The sequence below is a fragment of the Epinephelus lanceolatus genome, chromosome 1, assembly GCF_041903045.1.
Source record: "Epinephelus lanceolatus isolate andai-2023 chromosome 1, ASM4190304v1, whole genome shotgun sequence".
Lineage (NCBI taxonomy): Eukaryota > Metazoa > Chordata > Actinopteri > Perciformes > Serranidae > Epinephelus > Epinephelus lanceolatus.
In genome coordinates this window covers 11,338,684-11,357,460 of record NC_135734.1, presented here as the reverse complement: position 1 = coordinate 11,357,460, position 18,777 = coordinate 11,338,684, and the positions used below count along the sequence as shown (strand labels likewise).

Below are 18,777 nucleotides of genomic sequence, written 5' to 3'. Positions count from 1 at the left end.
GTTATACTTTTAATCACCATATTTGTGAGGGAAATATTGTAATTTTTATTGCACTAATTTTATCTAACAGTGTAGTTACTCGTTGTTTTGTTAGATTAAAATTTTATATACAAAATTGTTCTATCAGAATCTGAGTCTATTAATAAAATGCATTTTTATATTATAAACAAGGGTGTTCTGAGAAACATCAAAGGTCAGAAAAAATCCATGCAAATATAAAAAAATTGCATAGCAAAATTTAGTTTTTTCATACCCCATCAATGATCTCACAACCCCTCAGATTTACCTTGTGATTATTTTGAGGGGGCATTTACCTATATGCATAAAGTGGTTGAACCTAGCTCTATCTCCACCTGCTGTAACAGCAAAATGCTGGTTAGGCATTGATCCATTAGCATATATTTAACAATGCCACATATAATAACATATTAGTCACATGGGACATGTTCCTGCAGAAATGGGTGTTTTATTTTGATACTTTAAGTACATTTTGGTCATAATACATCTGCGCTTTACTTAAGTAAGACTTTAAATGAAGAACTTTTACTATTTTTACATTGTTGTAATATACTTTCACTTGAGTAACGGATCTTAAAGGAGCACTTTGCTTGCCCAAATGACCATATGTATATCATTTACTCGCCACTGAAAACTGTTTTTCTTGCATGCCTAAGCAGTGAACAAAGAATCCAAAAACTGAGAAAATTCTTGATGAAAGTAAAGGGAGTCGGCATCTAACACCAGCAGAAGTATATCAAAATATCCATTTACAAACTCTTACACAACTTGTGCAGTATAATCCAAGTCTCATTTATTCAATCACGAGTTATGTGAGATTTTATAAATGGATGTTTTCATATAGTTTTGCTGTTGTTAAATAGGTTGCCATTTACTTCTATTCATCAAGAATGTGCCACCGTTTATGGATGCTTCATTCACCAAAGTCGCGTGCAAAATCAATGTTTTCTTCACAACTTAAAAATCACACAGGGTGAGTAATTGATACACACATTTTTATTTGGGAAATAAAATATTCCTTTAGTACTTTGTCCACCGCAGTTCTTCATTAAAGCTGTATTTTTTTCTTTAAGACAATATGCTATGTGAAAGGTGAAGCACACACACACACAGACACAGACACAGACACACAGACACACACACACACAGACACACATACACACACACACACACACACCACACACACACACACACATACACATTTTATGCATGTTTTCACAGAATTCAGCCTGACATATTTGGTACCTGTGGAAACTTTGGCATCTCTAATTAGATTTGAAATTATATTCTGTGGGTTTGAAAAATGAATTTCAATGTGGATTTGAAGTTACTCAGTTTTCAGAAATGTGAAACATTTTTCAGTCTAAATATTTCTAAACACAGCATGTCATGGGTGAGAAGGAAAGGTGTAAAAATATGTTATAATAAATATGTTAAAATATTCAATTAATATCACAACACTACAACACTACTGTGGACCCCAGAAAAAGTAACTGATGTTGTATATCAGCTAATGGGCATCCCAATATTCATCTAAGTGCTAGATTTATGATAAATAAAAGATATGACTTACTGATAGTCATCCAGTAGATCTGCAGTGGAGGTATTCCTTTAGGTGGATTACATTCTAAAACAAAGGGTTGGCCTTCCTCCACCACAACAGGATCGAGCGTTTCTTTAGGAAACTTCGGAACATCTGGTAAAAAGAGACAGAAACTAGAGCGAGTCAATGATGTCTGACAGAAATGAATAATTATGAGATGCAGTCATCTTATTCTCCAGGAGATGGCAGTAATATCATTCTTGGATCTAGTGGGAGGCATAGCATGTGTTTTCTGGGCTCTGTATCATTCAGTAGATTCAATTCTATGTGATTTTTTTCACTTCTTGGCCTGCAGAAACAAAACAGACATCACTTCTACTATTGTGTGTTGCTTGTCACTGCTGCTGAGTGGTTGAAGCCCAGCCAAATTTAGTCAAAGTCCCCCTTGGAGTGGATTTTCTGTGAGAATTTATGTACTGTGTTTGGGAACAAAATGAAAAATGTAGCAAAGGAAATGATGGAGAGCCCAGATCACACTCGATGCTTTTTCCAATACGGTGCTATAGATGAGATGCTGCAAGGGGTGGAGAGCTCAGGAGCCTCAATGACTTTCTGCCACGTCCAATACAATGAAAAGCTCACAATGGAGAGGTGCAGTCATTATACGGGACTACTGGCCCTGAATCACTTTGAAAGCACTGTAACAGAGCACCACACACATACACATGCACACACTCACAGATGTATGTTACTCACGGGGCACAATGAACTCAATCTCCTTCGATATGGCGGTCCCAAGTTTGTTTGAGGCGTAACAGCGATAGGTTCCCTGGTACTCTGTGAGGTTCCCATTATTAGGTATCACAAAAGTCCCCGAATTCTCCTCTTTCATCAGACGGGGGTCCAGAGAGGGGTCGAATTCCTGGCCATTCTTCGTCCATCTGAATCTACATAAAGAAACCAGTATTGAAATGTCAAGTCCTTCAGCTGAGACTGCAGCGTGCTCTTTTTATAAAGTTCATAACCGAGGCACACAAATGCAACATGTTGGTGTTGTTGTTGTTTGTTATTGGTGTGTGTCGCTGCTAACAAGCTCTCCATCCTCTCCTCCTCCCATCTGAAGTGATGCAAGGCCTGGTACTCACTCTGGCTCGGGATTCCCTTTGGCTTCACACGTCATGGGGAAGCTCTCATCAAAAGGGAAAGCGATGAGAGAGCTGGGTGACTGAGCTGTGATGTCGGGCAGCTGCTCAACTGGGCAACAAACAAACCAGCATGAAAATGTGAGAAACACAACACAGGCCCTCAATACAGAGCTCTACTCAGAAGTATCTCATATTCAACATGATTCTACAACAGCGGTTCCTAACCCTTTTGGCTAGTGATCAGGAGTGAACAGATATAAGTCCTTGCCAGTACGGGAAAAATGGCTTTCTATTGGAATAGTGAATGCTACTGCAGGCTGTTAGGTTGCACTTGTGTGACATCATCATAAGCCCACCAGCAGACGGAGTTGTTGGATGAAAGTACCTTTCTCCAATTAGCCTGCAGATTGCAGTAGATTTGTACGGTCAAGTCAGTTAAACCATCAGCTCCATTCAGCGCGAGCTTACAGACACCATCTTCGGAGGCAGCTGTTGACTGACGGAGAACCTGACTCACTGACTCACTGACTGCTCTATTTATGTGTTGTGGTTCCTCATGCCATGAGTTATGATTTATTTTATGATGTGCTTGAGATTAACTGTTTTTTTGTTTGTTTGTTTGTTTGTTTTATTTTAAATGTTGACCAAACATTAGCAGATGTGTTTTTTTGTTTAAAATGCCATCTTGTTGTATGTTGGTTTAGGCAAGCAGCTGGCACCCCGTCCTCCCCTCTGCCAGCACTGAATATTTTACCAGCCTACTTTCACCTGCCCATGACCCCTATAAACAAAGCAATTTCTACTTGTGACCCCTCATCACAGGTTATACAGCCTTTGTGAGGACATATTTGTGAGCAGTTCAACCGAAGAGTAATTTTTACTGCTTAGATTGTTTAATGTAAAGGATTTTAAGAATCTTGAAGTAAAAAAACTTTGCTTTTCTTTTGTCTGTGTGTGTGTCCCTTTGTGATGATTCTTTGCCACCTTTCTGAATTCAGAGGTTCTTGCACATCCAGCAGGTGGAACTCTTCATGAGTTTTTTTCCTAAGCAGCAAGTTGGTGAGTTTGATTTGCAGGGTGGAGAACAGATCAGTAAATCGGTTTGTGGTCAGATTGATCAGAGCTGAACAGATCAAACTGATGGATTAGAGGAGAAGCTGCTGCAGAGGTGAGTAAAAGTAAACTTTCTGTTGCTGCCATTACACAGGTTAGACCCAGTGCTGGATTGTGGGGTACACAGTTTCAATGGAAAGGCTGCCAATTGATTCTAAAGTAGGTCTGAAAAACGATTCTTAGAACAACAGCACTGACATGAGAGTGCTGTTGTTCTAAGAAATAGAGCGCTACATTTCTATATGAATTAATTCACTTTCACTGAGCCTGGCGCTCTGCTGCCCCTTTGCCCAGAGTACGCGAGGGATACTACTGTATATTGTGGCGGGCTGCCAATGAATATATGGGAGAGTATTTATTTTTATTTTATGAAAAAAAAAAAAAAAGCAAAAATTACAAAAACGGCAGAAAAAAATAATAGAATTTTCTTTCTTATCCCTTCAATCATCTTGTGACTACTTCTGAACCCAAGGTTGGGAACCGCTGTTCTATGATGGTTATTATTTTATGTCTCTATGTACAGAGTTCTATCCCAAAACATGATTTGTCATAAAATACTGACAAAAACTTTACTCAAAATTAATAAAACATGTTTAATTTTGTAATTGAAATGTTATTTTGTTACAATGGTTTTATCTTGGCATAAAACTCTTATTTGTTCTTGTATGATCTTAGGATGTCAGAGTTGTGACATGTGCTAAGCATGGAACAAACACAACACAATGAGTGTTAATAATGTTGTATGACCAAGTGTGAAGTAAAATGAGGACATGCTATGAGTCTTGCGGCACATGAGTCCTATCCTATAAGCTGAGATATCAGTATTATGGAGTCATGACTGATGACACATGAGATTCAGATCCAACACATATGGCTGTTTGTAAAGCTGCTGCTGCGCTCAACAGTGAGCCAAGGAGATTAACAGATGAGAGCCGAGGATGTCACTAATACCAGCTACGGTATGGCGGAGTGAACTTACTGTTTACATGACCTAAAACTACAAAATCCATGGCAGCAGGGGGAAAATAAACAAAACAAAAACAGTCAGCAGTTTGGGAATAATCTTTTCATGTCACAAGCACTCGCTATATAAACCCTTTTAAACACACACGAGTAATGCAAAACAGAAGACTGAATTAAAAAGATATTGTGACATCAGAGAGCCTAAAACACGTTTGCCTTTACAGAAAACCTGTTTGAACTGTTCTTTGTCAAGCCCTTAAGAGATATTTTGAATAATTTAAAGGGAGAGGTTTGATATGCGTTTCCAAGGAAACTGGGATGCACGCACACCCAACACAAAAGAAACAAAAAACTGATTCAGACAAGATAATAGCTGTAAATGTATTCCATTCACAGAATACTTTATGATTGTAACAGTTCTCTTTGGTGTGATTTATTTGCCTCTAAATTATTCAACACTTTTTTTTCTGATAAAAGCACTTCAAACCAAGGACATCTTCTGTGTGGATGAGCATTAACAATTTTAAGACTTTTTTACATAACCTGTCCTTGTACTCTACTGCATCTTGCTTCATGAATGACTTAAAGTAGCTTTTAATGTGTTTCATAAGAACAGTTAAGTGTCTGTTATGTCAAATTCAGCCAATTTAAACTGAATAGTTACAGTGTAAAACATCAAGTTTTATATTATTTTCAGTATCATTTCAGAACTTCATCTCACTTGAAGTCTTGTGACTTGAAATGATAATTTGAATGAATATTCTGGTGCTCACTAAACTCATCAAATTTAGTTGCCAAACAAACATGATGAGCATAATAGCAGGCTTCCCAGCATGCATAGCCTTAGGGGCAAAGCTATCCAGAAGCCGGTCTTTGATTTCTCTTGAACATGATGGAAACTTGCTGTGTGTAACACGTGTGTATAACATGTATTCAAAGACATGTTTAGTTAATTTAATTTGTTTTTTTTTCAAGTTCAGTGTATTTGAATCAGTTGGTTTCACATTTTCACAACTCATGAGCCGAATCAACAAATTATTCTTATGTTTTTAGGTTGAACCAGCTAACTATGTTTTCCAGTGTACTAGCAATGGCCCCGTATACACCTGTTACTAACATGCATCCTAGGTGACTGGATCACAATGAGGAAACTCTAAGCACTGGTGAGAGTGCACCCAATGTGTCCTCACTGCGCCTTGGGACCTGATCACTCACCACATTTGAGGGTGTCTGGGCCACATGTGGCCACATTCTTTCAGCATAGTGTATGCTTATGTGTCCTGAGCCACACTGAAAGACCACCTACCCAGCCAACTTCTTTGCTTATCTAACTCCCCACTTTCTGTAGCTGCTGAAGCACCACTGAAGGATCGTCCCTGGAGCAGCTTTCCTCCCAGTGACCAGTCAGTTCAACGTCTGGCAGTTAGCTAACAGAGCAGCAGCTGTTTAACGCTCCCAACAAACTTCAATGTATCCTCATATAACGGTTCATATTATATTTTATGAATTAGTACCCCAAGAAAGGCCTTCCGTGCTTCACATTAAGTTACGTAGGTCAGGTTACAGCAAGTAAAGTTGAGGAGAAACATGGTGACGACATACCTTAGAATAACTTAAAGCTTCCTTGGTTTCACATGGTCCTGAACACTAATCTCCTGGGGGAAAGTCCTGTCATGACCCATCCACTACCCAAAGCAATGTCCTTACCTGGACTTTTGCTCTTGATACTACTTCCTTCTCCGAACAGCTGATTAGTTATGTGATCGCAGCCTTCCTAATTACATAGTTTATAAATGAATTACTGGCTCACGTGTGCTACATACAAAGTGTGGTGCATTACTTTTTGTAAGTGTACGTACAAACGTTGGACTCTCTTAACGCCAGGTGCTTAAAACCTCTTGCTGGTTAAAAACAACAACACATTTGGTCTTTGCAAACAGAAATGATAATGTGTTTGTTTGCATATAGAGAGGGGAAGTGAGATCCGATCACAAGGGGTCACTTGAGACGAATGTAGAAATGCATTAAAATGCCAGGTGTGAACAGACATACTTAAAGCTGTGCAGCTGCAATCAGATCACCCGAGATGCATGGTAATACCAGGTGTAAACAGCCTCAATTATTTAAAAGGTGTACCACAATTACAAAAATCAGTTTTACTTGGATGCCTCCAGGGTATCTCTCCATCTATCCAGATAGCTTTGGTTTTACAGTATTTACCCAGATTCTAAGATATCTTTCTCTTTTAGTTTAAAATCTCAACAGCAACATTTTCTTTACAGAAACAATGTCTATGTTTTCCTGGAGATACAACAAAATGATGTCATTGTTTTGTTCAATAGAGAACTGCTCTTTGAAGTATGGCAGTCAATGAAACAAATGTGTACACTCCTGCATAGTACAAGTCAGCACTCACTCTCCAGAGGGATGTTGATGGCTGCAGTCGTATGAAAGGCACAAACACAGGCGATCAAGCCCAGCACGGTGACCAGTCCCGGGCTCCTCTGCAACCTCATGGTTTCTCCTTAAATGGTGGACGTCCTCAGGAAACGAGTGCTCTCTCCTACTCAGTCCTCAGTTCATTTCTCTGGTGCGCCAAAGATGCGGTACCTGTGAGAGTAGCACAGACGGAGAAGGCCCCATGAATCCACCCACACACTGGCAGACAGAAAGGCAAACCCCAAACACAACAAATCCCCCGTGACTGGGAGCCCGACTGCTCTCTGCTCAGCCAGGCATAACCAGGCATGCCGCACATTTTCATTTGCATCAACAGGGACTCTTTTCTGCGTTGGTTCAAATTTTGCTGTGACAAAGAAATATTCACATTAAAGCCTCCTATCATCTCCTTCCCCTTGGGACTCAGCATGTTCTGTAGTTTGATGTCTGTGGAAGTGTGTAGCAGAAAGTGTATTTTCCATGGGACAATGGAAATAAATACATAAACAAATGTAGGAGCCTGTGGATTTATTAATGCATGGCAGATGTTCGGTATTACTGCGAGAACGGCATTTATTCCAAAACCAAGCCGAGATTGAAATCAAAATTACCATCAAAGTTAAGATACTTTTCAGCCGATTTAATCACAGTGCTGTTTTCATCTGTGCCTGCATGTTTCTGATAACAATGACTCAAAGAGATTAACAATGCAGCTACACATTTATCTATTATTGCAGCAAATATTGCTGCCTGAGGGTGAGGCATAAATAGCATACATAGTTAACAGTCAGAGAGAGTAAGCTGTCTGCGCTCGCACACTGACAGGCTGTGGAGTACAGAGCACTGGATCATTTTCCAGCTAACAGACCAGAGTCTGGACCATAATGAGCACATGATCGGTCCAGAGTGCAGAACTAGAGGAGGGAGGAGGACGAAAGAGAGCAATGTATGGGAATTTAAGTGTCTGTAGCAGTGGGTCTGTTCACTCTCTGGGGTGTCAGTTCATTAGTCTTCCTCGTGTTGGCTGGGTCCCAGCCTGGTGGGTCATGCTGGAGTAATTAGCTGAGCAGCTAACAAACGCCGCCACAAACTAACAACAAAACATAAGAGTTTTAGAGGAATGTGAAATCATAAGGCTGGGTTTTTGAGTTTTGCTGGTGTTCATGCGGAACAGAACCAGTTTAACATGCAAGGAGCATCACACTGATAAAGTGCAATTAATAATGTCAAAGAAGGGATGTGTGTTGTTCAGCAGTAGTAACCAAGACATGAACAGTAACCAGTGTGTGCTCAACAAGCTGTACAATATCTAAAAAAGAGTTCACTGCTCAGGCTTTGGGAGTAATGGAATACAAGGAACAGCATTACGTAAATAAAACACAAAATATGAGTAACTAAATTCCGTTAGTTTAAATGGGTGGTTTTCTGAATACGCTTACGATCTTTAAAAATAGATTACTCAAAAGGATTACTTTGCTTTGAAAGCTCCACAATGGTCAAAGAACGACTGATTCAAAAGGATAAAATGAGGAGTTATCTGAACAATACCTTCTCATTCCACTAATCCACTACAAAACCCTAGATAAGGCGACAGCTGGCTGGAGGGAGATCACCAGGGAGCTGAAAGTTTCTGGTAAATAACCATTGCTAGTAACAATCTACTGGCTGTTGGCTATATTGTGTGTAAGTGGTTTCCAGCCCTTTTCATTAAGGGAGCCCTTTTCTATTATTGGTTATTATTATTATTATTATTATTATTATTGAGTGACATATTTTAGTCAATGCATAACATAACAGTACAGAATATCACAGTATAAAACATGTTTTCTAGTGCAAACATAGAAAGATAGCAAGAACTTATCTATCTTTTAAGTGGTTATGTATGCAGTCGAGCGCACAGCAGTGCATACTTAACCAACTTACTGTGAACAGAGCGTGATGCTTACTTGCTGGAAACAGTGTAAAATTCATATGATTTCCGATAAATAAATTTTTAAAAGTGTGTGCAGTGCACCTGCCACACGCCAATAGCAGAAGAGATGCATAGCCAGAAGACTGTCATGTGTTTGTGGCATGGAAAATATAAGACCCAGACAAATGTGCTCAACAAGATGCTTTTGAAGTATCCAAAAGTCATTCAAAGTATTTAGAATACATTACTTAGTATGAGTAATCTCATGGGATATGGCACAAATTACATTTTAGGGCCTGTATTCAGTAATCTCTAGTGGAATATGTTGTAAAAGTTACCCTCCCAACACTCCCAAGCAGCAGTCAACAGGACTTGTATAGTAACTAGTGTGTGCTCAACCAACCATACAATATCTAGAAATGAGCTTGCTGTTCACTGTGGTACTTGACTCCTACTCTGACTCTTTTCTAATCTTCTTGCTGCCTTAACAAATTCAATAGGAAACACTGAGGTCAAACTCCTGTTCACAACATGTAATTAAATAATTGACCACAGAACAAAAGAGTCGATTTCATTCATTTGGTGCAGATCTGTTTTCAGATGAACGTGCACTCTGAACTTTTTGACCATGCCTCGTGTTAATGGAATTAACTCTGTCTGTGACTCAATACTGGCTTTCTGAACCATTGTGACCCCTGCCCCACCCATCCAAAGTATCACCAACAAGGCTCCAGACTCTCAGTGTGCTATACATTACATACATCCAGACCACTCAATCACAATTCAGGCCTATTGACTTTATTTCCAACTGAAGATTGGTGTCTCAGAGTCATAAGTAATTCAAAAAAACGCCTTAGGCTTTCCTTTGTTTCAGTCTTTCCCAGACATGGTGATTTATGTTGCTAAACACAGATTAAAATCAAAAGGTAAGGGCTTTGTGCTAATTAGCTTGTGCTTTGTTGGTAAGATTGGCCTGGTTAAGAGGAGATGGAGGGGGGTTACAATCCCCACAAGACATTGTGTTCTCATTGTCCTATTGTGCTGGCCAAAATCCTTCACCAACCTAAAACCACCTTAGATGGATTACATTGTTCAAACTGTGCTTGATCACTTGCCTTCTGATTTAATTTGTTCTCCCCTCGTTAAACATTTATTGAGAACCAGCTCGGCCATCTGGTTGAGGGAGGTCCACTCCTAGGGTTTAAGTGCTGAGGGTGATAATGTCTACATTGAAGTCGTAGGGTATGGTGCCTATTGGACCTATATGATGAACACCAGAGGGGCCCCTCAAGCTCGCCTGATTTACAGACGGCAGGCTGTTCTTAATCCCCGCCCCTTTCAGCAGCGATCACACCAGCCTGAGATTGATGAAGCTGGCAGGAGGTTAAAAGCTGCTCACTGTGGGTAGGCCAATATGAACCCTAACCTGACTTAGCCAAGGCTCAGAGGGGACAGAAGCTCTGCGGTGGAGGGGGCACAGAGAGGGAGCTGAAGACATGTGGGCCAAATGAGATGTGTCCCCGCACTTAAAAGCTCTCTCTGAGTGACAGATGTAGAGCACTCTCCAGTAAACTTTCTTCTTGTAAACAATACCAAATCACTTTCAAATGTCGACCACACTGATACAAAGGAATGTAACCCAATTATTCCCGTCATCATTAATGCCTTTGTCACAATGAAAAGTTCCACAAACTGTTTTCAGACTTCCAGCTTACCCAAATCCTGTCAAGTTTCACCTTAAAGCTTGGTGATGTGGCAAAAAAATACTGATGCTTTTCTTTATATGAGCTCAAAATTTCTCTTTAACTTGTCAGTCTAATGCTGCGTTCACTGGGATTCAGACAGATGGTTGACGCTAAACTGTGTATGTTTTTACTGGACAAGAGCAGCACGGAAAAGTAATAAGGCCAGCAGAGGATACCAAAAACATTAACAACAAATGGTATTGCTATCCAAAGTTAAAATAATTTAACTTTCTGCTGTCTTCCATGACATCATTAACACCCCGATGCTATATAGCTCCATCACACAGGGAGAAAACATGGGATAATCATTATTAATTACATAAAATAATAAATACAAAATCATTTTACTTCCATCTTCTAACCGCTTATCCTATTGGGGGTCGAAGGGGGGCTGGAGCCTATCCCAGCTGACATTGGGCGAGAGGCGGGGTACACCCTGGACAGGTCGCCAGACTATCGCAGGGCTGACATAGAGACAGACAACCATTCACACTCACATTCACACCTACGGACAATTTAGAGTCACCAATTAACCTAGTCCCCAATCTGCATGTCTTTGGACTGTAGGAGGAAGCCGGAGTGCCCGGAGAGAACCCACGCTGACACGGGGAGAACATGCAAACCCCGCACAGCTCCCACACCTGGGATCGAACCAGGAACCCTCTTGTTGTGGGGTGACAGTGCTAACCACTACACCACCATGCCACCCATAACTTTACTTAATATACTTTATTTCATTCTTTGTAAATAAGACAGCATCACCATAGCAACATACTGTCATGCATGTTACATTTTGCCTTGTTGCCATTCCTGACTGTTTGTATTCTGTGCCAGAAGGTGTCGTCTGCCTGAATCCATGAGCAAAGCATTTACCCTTAAATCCTTCAGTGTGGAATCTTTACAGCCAAGTGGCCTGTATCTGAGGTCAGTTTGTATCAGTTAAAATCCCTTATTTCAGCAAGTATCTATCAGTACCATGCTATTTTTCATTAAGATAGCAAAATCATTTGTGATTGGTCCACATGTGGTGAGACAGCTGTTAGCTATTATGCTGCCCACCACTGGAATCAGCTCCCCTTGAAACTAAGACCGAAACCAACTGTAGCCATCTTTAAAATTAAGCTTAAGACTGCAGCTTTTTATTAATCAGTTTTTATGGTTCTTTTATTTATTTTATTCAACTTGCCTGTGCTTTAATTTACCTTATTTTATTCTCCTATTTTCTTTTATCTTTTTATGTTTCTTATCTTCTGCCTGTAAAGCACTGTGAATAACCTTTGTGCATGATAATGTGCTTTATAAATAAACTTGCCTTGCCTATAAATGGGGTAAAAGCACATAGCAATGTTCCAGTCTACTGTGGGGGTGTTTCTCTCGTTCCAGGGGATGCGTCTAATTGCTGATGTCTTAGTGTGTGGGCGCTTGGTCTCTGCATGCTTTATCAGAAGGTGATGCTTTAGGTAATAAATATAGTTTCATGTCAGCCTAGGAACTGTCTCTCTACTGAATGTGCAAACTGAGCTACAGTAGTCAAAGTAGTACCACACCTCTGATGTACTGGTGTCTTGTTTCTAACATTTCTTTGCAGATTTCCACAGGGACGCAGGGGACACGCCCCCCTCAATATTTAGAACATGTGCAAAACATGAAAGTGGCAGAGGACTTTTATTTTGGCAAAATGAAAGACATTTACATCATAAATTGATACAGAAAAGACACAAAAAAAATTCACCAGAATGCATGTTCGACACTCTGGTGGAGGACCCCCAAACCCCCTGTTTTATATGTGTCCTCCCCAGCATTAAAACAAAACCAGTGCCCTCAACCAAAACATTAGCATGTGGTGTGTGCACCTATTTGGGGAAGTGGACTTTCAGTTCCTTAAAAAAGCCATGGATTTGTCTCCGTGTAATAGGATGTTAGTGCACTAAGAATGTAACATTTCTAATTTGCCAATCAAGATAATGCTAATTAGCAACCAGCGTTCAGTTTGTTTATGTGGCCTTGTCCCACTTCACTTCATCTCTCCACTTAGAGCCTTTCAGCTTTCCTCAAACTATTGTATGCTGTATCTCTGACGATCACTGCGCAGCTTCCACTGACTTTGGCACACTTAAACAGCACAATTGGCAAGCTCTGTCTGTTCCTTGACTCTTATGGTTCAGCCATCTGGTGTTGCATTACACCTTAACTTTGATTGATAAACACATTTATAAAAATACATAAAAGGATCGCACACTGAAAGGATCACAAGAATGGGATTTTAAGGGGAAAAAAAAGCACCACAACAACAAGTTGTTTCCTGGAGCATTCTCCACACTTGTGGCTGCGTTGTTTAGTAACCGGGTGGGGTCCAAGCGCAGCCATTCAAAGTTCACTACAGTAGGCTCTTGAGCTGGCACCATCTGCTTCTTTCTCACACAAAGACAACAGGCAGAGAAGTGTGGGCCTACTGTAGTTTAATGTGCAAGCCTGTAATAGGATTAAGCAGATCCTCGTCTTGTCAGGCTGGATTAAAATATTCTCTTCGTTAAAGACCTGAGACGGGAAGACGGCAGCTCCACACTCCCCTCTCACAGCCCTGATAATGCCTCCACACTGATTCCCATTTGATCACTCAAGAACAATTAAAACAAAGGCCCAGCTGATTAACACTAAGCGCCAATTGACTCGCGTTGCTTCTGATGTGTGTAATGAGTGTGTTTTTATTCAGTCGTCGTTTTGTTCTTTTTGTATAATCAATTGCTCATTTAGCTTGCAAATCTGACACCCTCTCTGGCTCTCGGTAAAAAAAACAAAGCTTGTGTAAGTGGCAAAACTTTCTTATGTAGAAATTAATTTTCGTCTGTGTTCAGAGATTCAGTTCTCCTCTTTGCTCTTCAGAATTTGTAATAGACTGCATTCTGACCTTTGGCAATGATTCACACAATCAGTATTCTACTGGCTTGGAAATGCAATTCATCTATTATTAAAGTATTAGTAGCAGGAGAAAAAACAGAAACAAGATGCTAAATGAGATTAGGAAGTGGGAGCAATATTAGATAATATGCTTGTCTAATTGAGATTTGGCTCCATTTTACCGCACTTCAGAAAGCATGGCAGTTCAATTATCACACCATTAATATTTCAGGGGTCTGTGGCTTCTGCAGGATGAGGGGACGGGGGGCTGGAGCTGGGTGGAGGGGGGACAAGAGGAGGCTGAGGGTGGAGGAATGAGTCGAGACTCTCAGGTGTGGGGGAATGAGGCTCAGTTGGAGCAAGATATAGAGCAGCTGCACTGATGAAATGTGGGGTTTTCTGACCCCTGTGTTCTATATGAACTAATAAAGAATGACCTTTATGACCCTACCTCGCTGGAGAGAGACTGGGATACACCACATATAACCAGCTGTGACCCCGCAGAGCCTTATGTAACGACTACAGGAGGACGATTATGAACAAGTAAATGTATGATGCAGTTCACTTCAAAAAAAAGAACAAACAACTGAAGAGGTTTCCATCCACTAGAGGTTTTTATCTTGTCAGTAATGAGCATTTTAAGAAAAGCTTTTAATTTTTTCATGAACAAAGAGCATGAAGGCTCCCCGGCGCCTAATTAGCTGCTCTTTTGTCTGTCTGAAAGCTGTTTGTCTCTGTGAAATATGAAGTTCTGCTCAGAATGATCAAGCAAAACAGGATTGAAGAATGTATGAATAAAACTTACGGTGGTATTTCCATAGAGAAGCTCACCTTCAATTTTGCTACGGATTATGACTTTTAATTCTAGTTTTGCATAATTTATACGCTGAGTGAAAACACTTAAACTGATCACCAGAGCACATCACATGACGTTATAATAAATCATGGACTGTATGTGCCACTGTATGTAGGCTAAAACTACACCCGATGCTGTCAGAGTCCTCACTTTGAACCTGTTAATATGTTTAAAGCAAAAGAAAAGGCTTCAGAAAGTGCACTGCACCTGTGTGCATCACAGCTTACAGCTTTTTCTCATTTTCCCTCTGATCTGCTCTCTTTGAAGTCCCATAGGAGTGCCCCTTGCCCAGGACAATAATCACATTAGTGTGTGATCCTCGCTGAGTAGCCGGCAGAGAGATGAATTCACAAGTTGGACTGCAGGGACTGGAATATTATTTTGTGTGAACTAACACAGCGTGCTCCACTCCGCATTCATTCACTTCGTCTGACTGATGCTGGCAATTTCCCCAGACGAAACTGTGCCACAGCAAGACATGATCGATGGGTCTTATATCCCAAATCCTTACCTCCATCAGACCCCGGAGGAATTTATTTCTGCCAACAACCGAGAATTTCTGATGTCCCCGCAGCACACGCGGAGCAGCTGCAAAACCACGTTTTTACAGAAATACCTTTGCTGCTTCATCCATTTTTTAATCCCTTCAGGTGTCCAATATACATACAGTCAAAATCATAATTTCAGCTAGTGAAATGAGAGCTTCTCTGCTATCTGTAATTCAACATTTGAATTTCCTGTTCCATGCTCCAGCCGAGCATCTGGACAGCGTTACTCTGGGTAAGCTGTTTGACACAGCTGTCGGATATGTGGCCCAGTTCCTGTGCCTCTCCATCACTTAATAGGGTCGAGCTGAGGTTGTGTTGAGACAAACTCAGTGGAATGAGCTGAAGCAAGACCAGATACTCATGATTTAAGATTTCAAGATATGACATGACAGAATCTCACTATTCCTCATTGCCTGCAGACACAACAACAGTAAACCCATCATCATAAAGTCCTTGAATCCACTACTGAGTCCAATAACAGCAGCACAAACTACAATCCCCAAGATGACCACACAGTTGAACCAACATGCCTCCAAACTAGTCTTAACAAAAGCAAATATTCTAACCTTCATTCTGGATGATATGGTCAAGTGTACCTAATAAACAAATAACAAATGGTAACGGCAGTAAGCAATGGTGTATTTCACTCACTGTTTTTAATGCACACATTTTTTTAAAGGCAATAAGGGGCATCATTCTTCTGCTTCCTGTTTCTCTATATTTTCTTCTCTAAAATAAAACGAATAGGACTTTTAAAACTGTAGTTGGTAGGCTTAGTTGGTAACTAAAAAATAACTTTTTGTCATATCTGCTGAAAGCGTCACTATATCCTGACAGTATTACATGAGACAGATAGTCTGTGAAAAATGTCATGGTCCTATGTCTCCTTATAGTGCTTCTAATGGCATTTGTTTGGATAGGAAAACAACCAATTGGAGGCAAGAAGTCTGTAACGTAGCTGTCAATCATGTCAATCACTGCTAGTGAACCGTGGTAAAATTGTCAAACTCGGCAGCACTGACAATTATGAATCAAGATTCTGTAACCGCATTACCTGTTTCTCACCTCAAATGTTTTCAGAAACATATTTTAGTGTACTGTTTAGCTGTAAAATGAGAAACTGTGCCCTTGAAAAAAGTACAGGCAAAACTAAGCACTGCCCACTGGCCAGAGCAAACTCTCTCTTTTACAGCTAAACAGTACACTAAAATATGTTCCTGAAAACATTTAAGGTGAGAAATAGGTAATGCAGTCACAGAATTTTGAATCATATTTGATCAACGCTGCTTAGTTTGAGCTCCTGTGAGAGGCATGATTGACAGCTGTGTTGGAGACTCCTCGGCTCTGACATGGTGGATTCTTGCAAATGCCATTAGAAGCACTACAAGGAGGCAGACAGATTGTCTGTCTCATGCACTACTGTGTGGATGTAGTGACAGTTGCAGCACATACGACAAAAAGTTATTTTTATTAAAGTTTCCTATTAAGAGCTAAGACACTAGCTTGAGGCAGTGAACCAATGGAAAGATGTTAAAAAAATTAACAATATTTCTAACTATAGTTTGGTTATACTTATAGAGTAACTACAGTACAATGCAAAGCCATGGCTCATACCACAGCTTAAAAACACAATCACCAACTTATTTAACAGTATGAATTAAAACACAGCTATCACTTCAAGAAAATGAACATAAATCTGTTGCACTATAAATGAGAACTAAGTTTCATTTTGTGTTATTTATTCTAACACTATGGATGTTCAGTCCATGGTAAATGTAAATAAAAGTATTTGGAGGTCTGGAGTGATGCACCTATAGAAGATCACCATTACTGTTCAGTGCTCAGTACAAGTGTGATGCAAATTTGCTTTGGCAAGAGACAGGAGGCAGAGTGCACTCAAGTAAACATGAATCTGTATTTGTTTAGTGAGTGTTCCACAGATGATCCTGGCATACTGTACTATATAATATGTTTAATTGTTGAACAATACAATACACCTGGTCTAGATTTAAGTCAGTGAGGTCAGGCTTTTTGAAGTCCTTAACTACACAGTCTATAAATTCAGTATATTTTAGACTGTGTATTTTAGACTATGATTCATCCAGTGGAACAAGGGATGAACTTTAATCTAGCTTGTTTATACCCCCCATCTATTCCAATGGACATAACTTTTCTTTGATGTCTAGATCTACAATCCCTTTCTTCTGACTCCACCCAAACGCACAGACTGATGGGATGTTTATAAACCAATCACAGTGTTCCGCATCATCTAAAGTGGACTGCAGTAGAGCCGCAACCCCTTCTTTTTAACAAGCATGGCCGACCATGAGGCAAGGAGGAAGCACAGGACACGTTTCAGTCTATTAATCATATTGTTGAAGAACAAAATTTGTGTTTAAACTGTGTTTAAAGATAACAGGAGATGTTATATTACTCATACATGTGAAAAAATAATATGAAAGATTTATGGCTTTTACTTTTTTCAAAAATATCTGCCCACTGGAATGGAAGGTGGATCTGAATGTCACTGGGAAATAAATAGGGGAGATACTGTTCTGATTTGAATTTTAAAAATTAATCACCAGGCATCCTACTAATTATGTGCACAAAATATTAATCTTCGTTTTCAACATATTATTTTCTGGAGGTATTTCAGAAATTGAGGATTTTTTGACCCAGGATGACGAATACCAAGGCAAACTATATATGCAATGTGTTTCAAAGCATCACTTTATTTATTTATTTATTTATTTATTTATATGAGTTAACCATTCATGAAAAATAAATAAATTCATGTTTTGTTAAAAAAGGTCCTGTTAAGACCATTTATTGTTATTTTTTTCTATTAAATGGTTTCTGCTTTTAGATTGTCCGTCCATTGGAACAGACAAAAAACAACACCACTGGATAAAGTGCCTAATTGATTTTTTTCTGCCAATGATTTATGGGTGCATGTAGAGTAGAAATCCACTATTACAATATTTTTTGTCTTAGGAACATAATGGGGTTCTGAATGGGCTAAATCAATGAACTGGTGTAGCCAGCTGTTATAATTACGTAAGTAAATTGTATGTCTAATCTCACTAACCTCATTTGCTTGTTTAACAACAGCATAGTAAACAATCTGATTTATGATTATATCTTATGTTGACTAAAGGAACTTTTATCTTACATGTTGACATACTCAAGCACTCAAGCAAGCAACTCAGCACAATTCCAAATCAGCAGCTGCATATATACAGATGGTACTTTAAATTTGTGACATATCTCCCATAGAGCACTTGTGAATGTTTCGCAATTTAAGTATCCCCCCATTCAGATGTGTGTTGGACTAGTGAATAACACAAGAACGTCTTGTGAAGTAAACATTTTAAGTGTCATAAACTGTTGATTTTTCTGTGACAGTTATCTGGAGTTGCAAAGTGTTTAACATCACTTTGTTTAGTCATTGATTTCTGGCTTGGTTGTCCAAAACGCTCTAAAAGTGACCTTAGATTTGGGGTAAGAGGAACATTTTTGACATTATCACTTAAAAAAATACTGATTATTAATTAAAAGAAAACTGTAATGGCAGGTTTTTCTACTATATACTAAGGA

General features: G+C 39.6%; 1 protein-coding gene across 13 annotated transcripts in view; it reads right to left on the bottom strand.

Annotated features, from left to right (window-relative positions):
• The window catches only part of chl1b (cell adhesion molecule L1-like b), an 82,893-nt gene that overhangs the window by 30,501 nt on the left and 33,615 nt on the right, over window positions 1-18,777 (bottom strand). For 11 of the 13 annotated variants that reach the window (XM_033626300.2, XM_033626298.2, XM_033626291.2 and 8 more), the window contains exons 2-6: window positions 7,199-7,392; window positions 4,799-4,816; window positions 2,707-2,815; window positions 2,318-2,508; window positions 1,592-1,714 (exon numbers count right to left, since the gene is read on the bottom strand). In XM_033626300.2, the coding sequence (XP_033482191.1) occupies window positions 1,592-1,714; window positions 2,318-2,508; window positions 2,707-2,815; window positions 4,799-4,816; window positions 7,199-7,298 (541 nt within the window). In that variant the 5' untranslated portion in view covers window positions 7,299-7,392. The remainder of the gene's footprint in view (window positions 1-1,591; window positions 1,715-2,317; window positions 2,509-2,706; window positions 2,816-4,798; window positions 4,817-7,198; window positions 7,393-18,777) is intronic. The other 2 variants (XM_033626293.2, XM_033626296.2) reach the window with 1 other exon arrangement.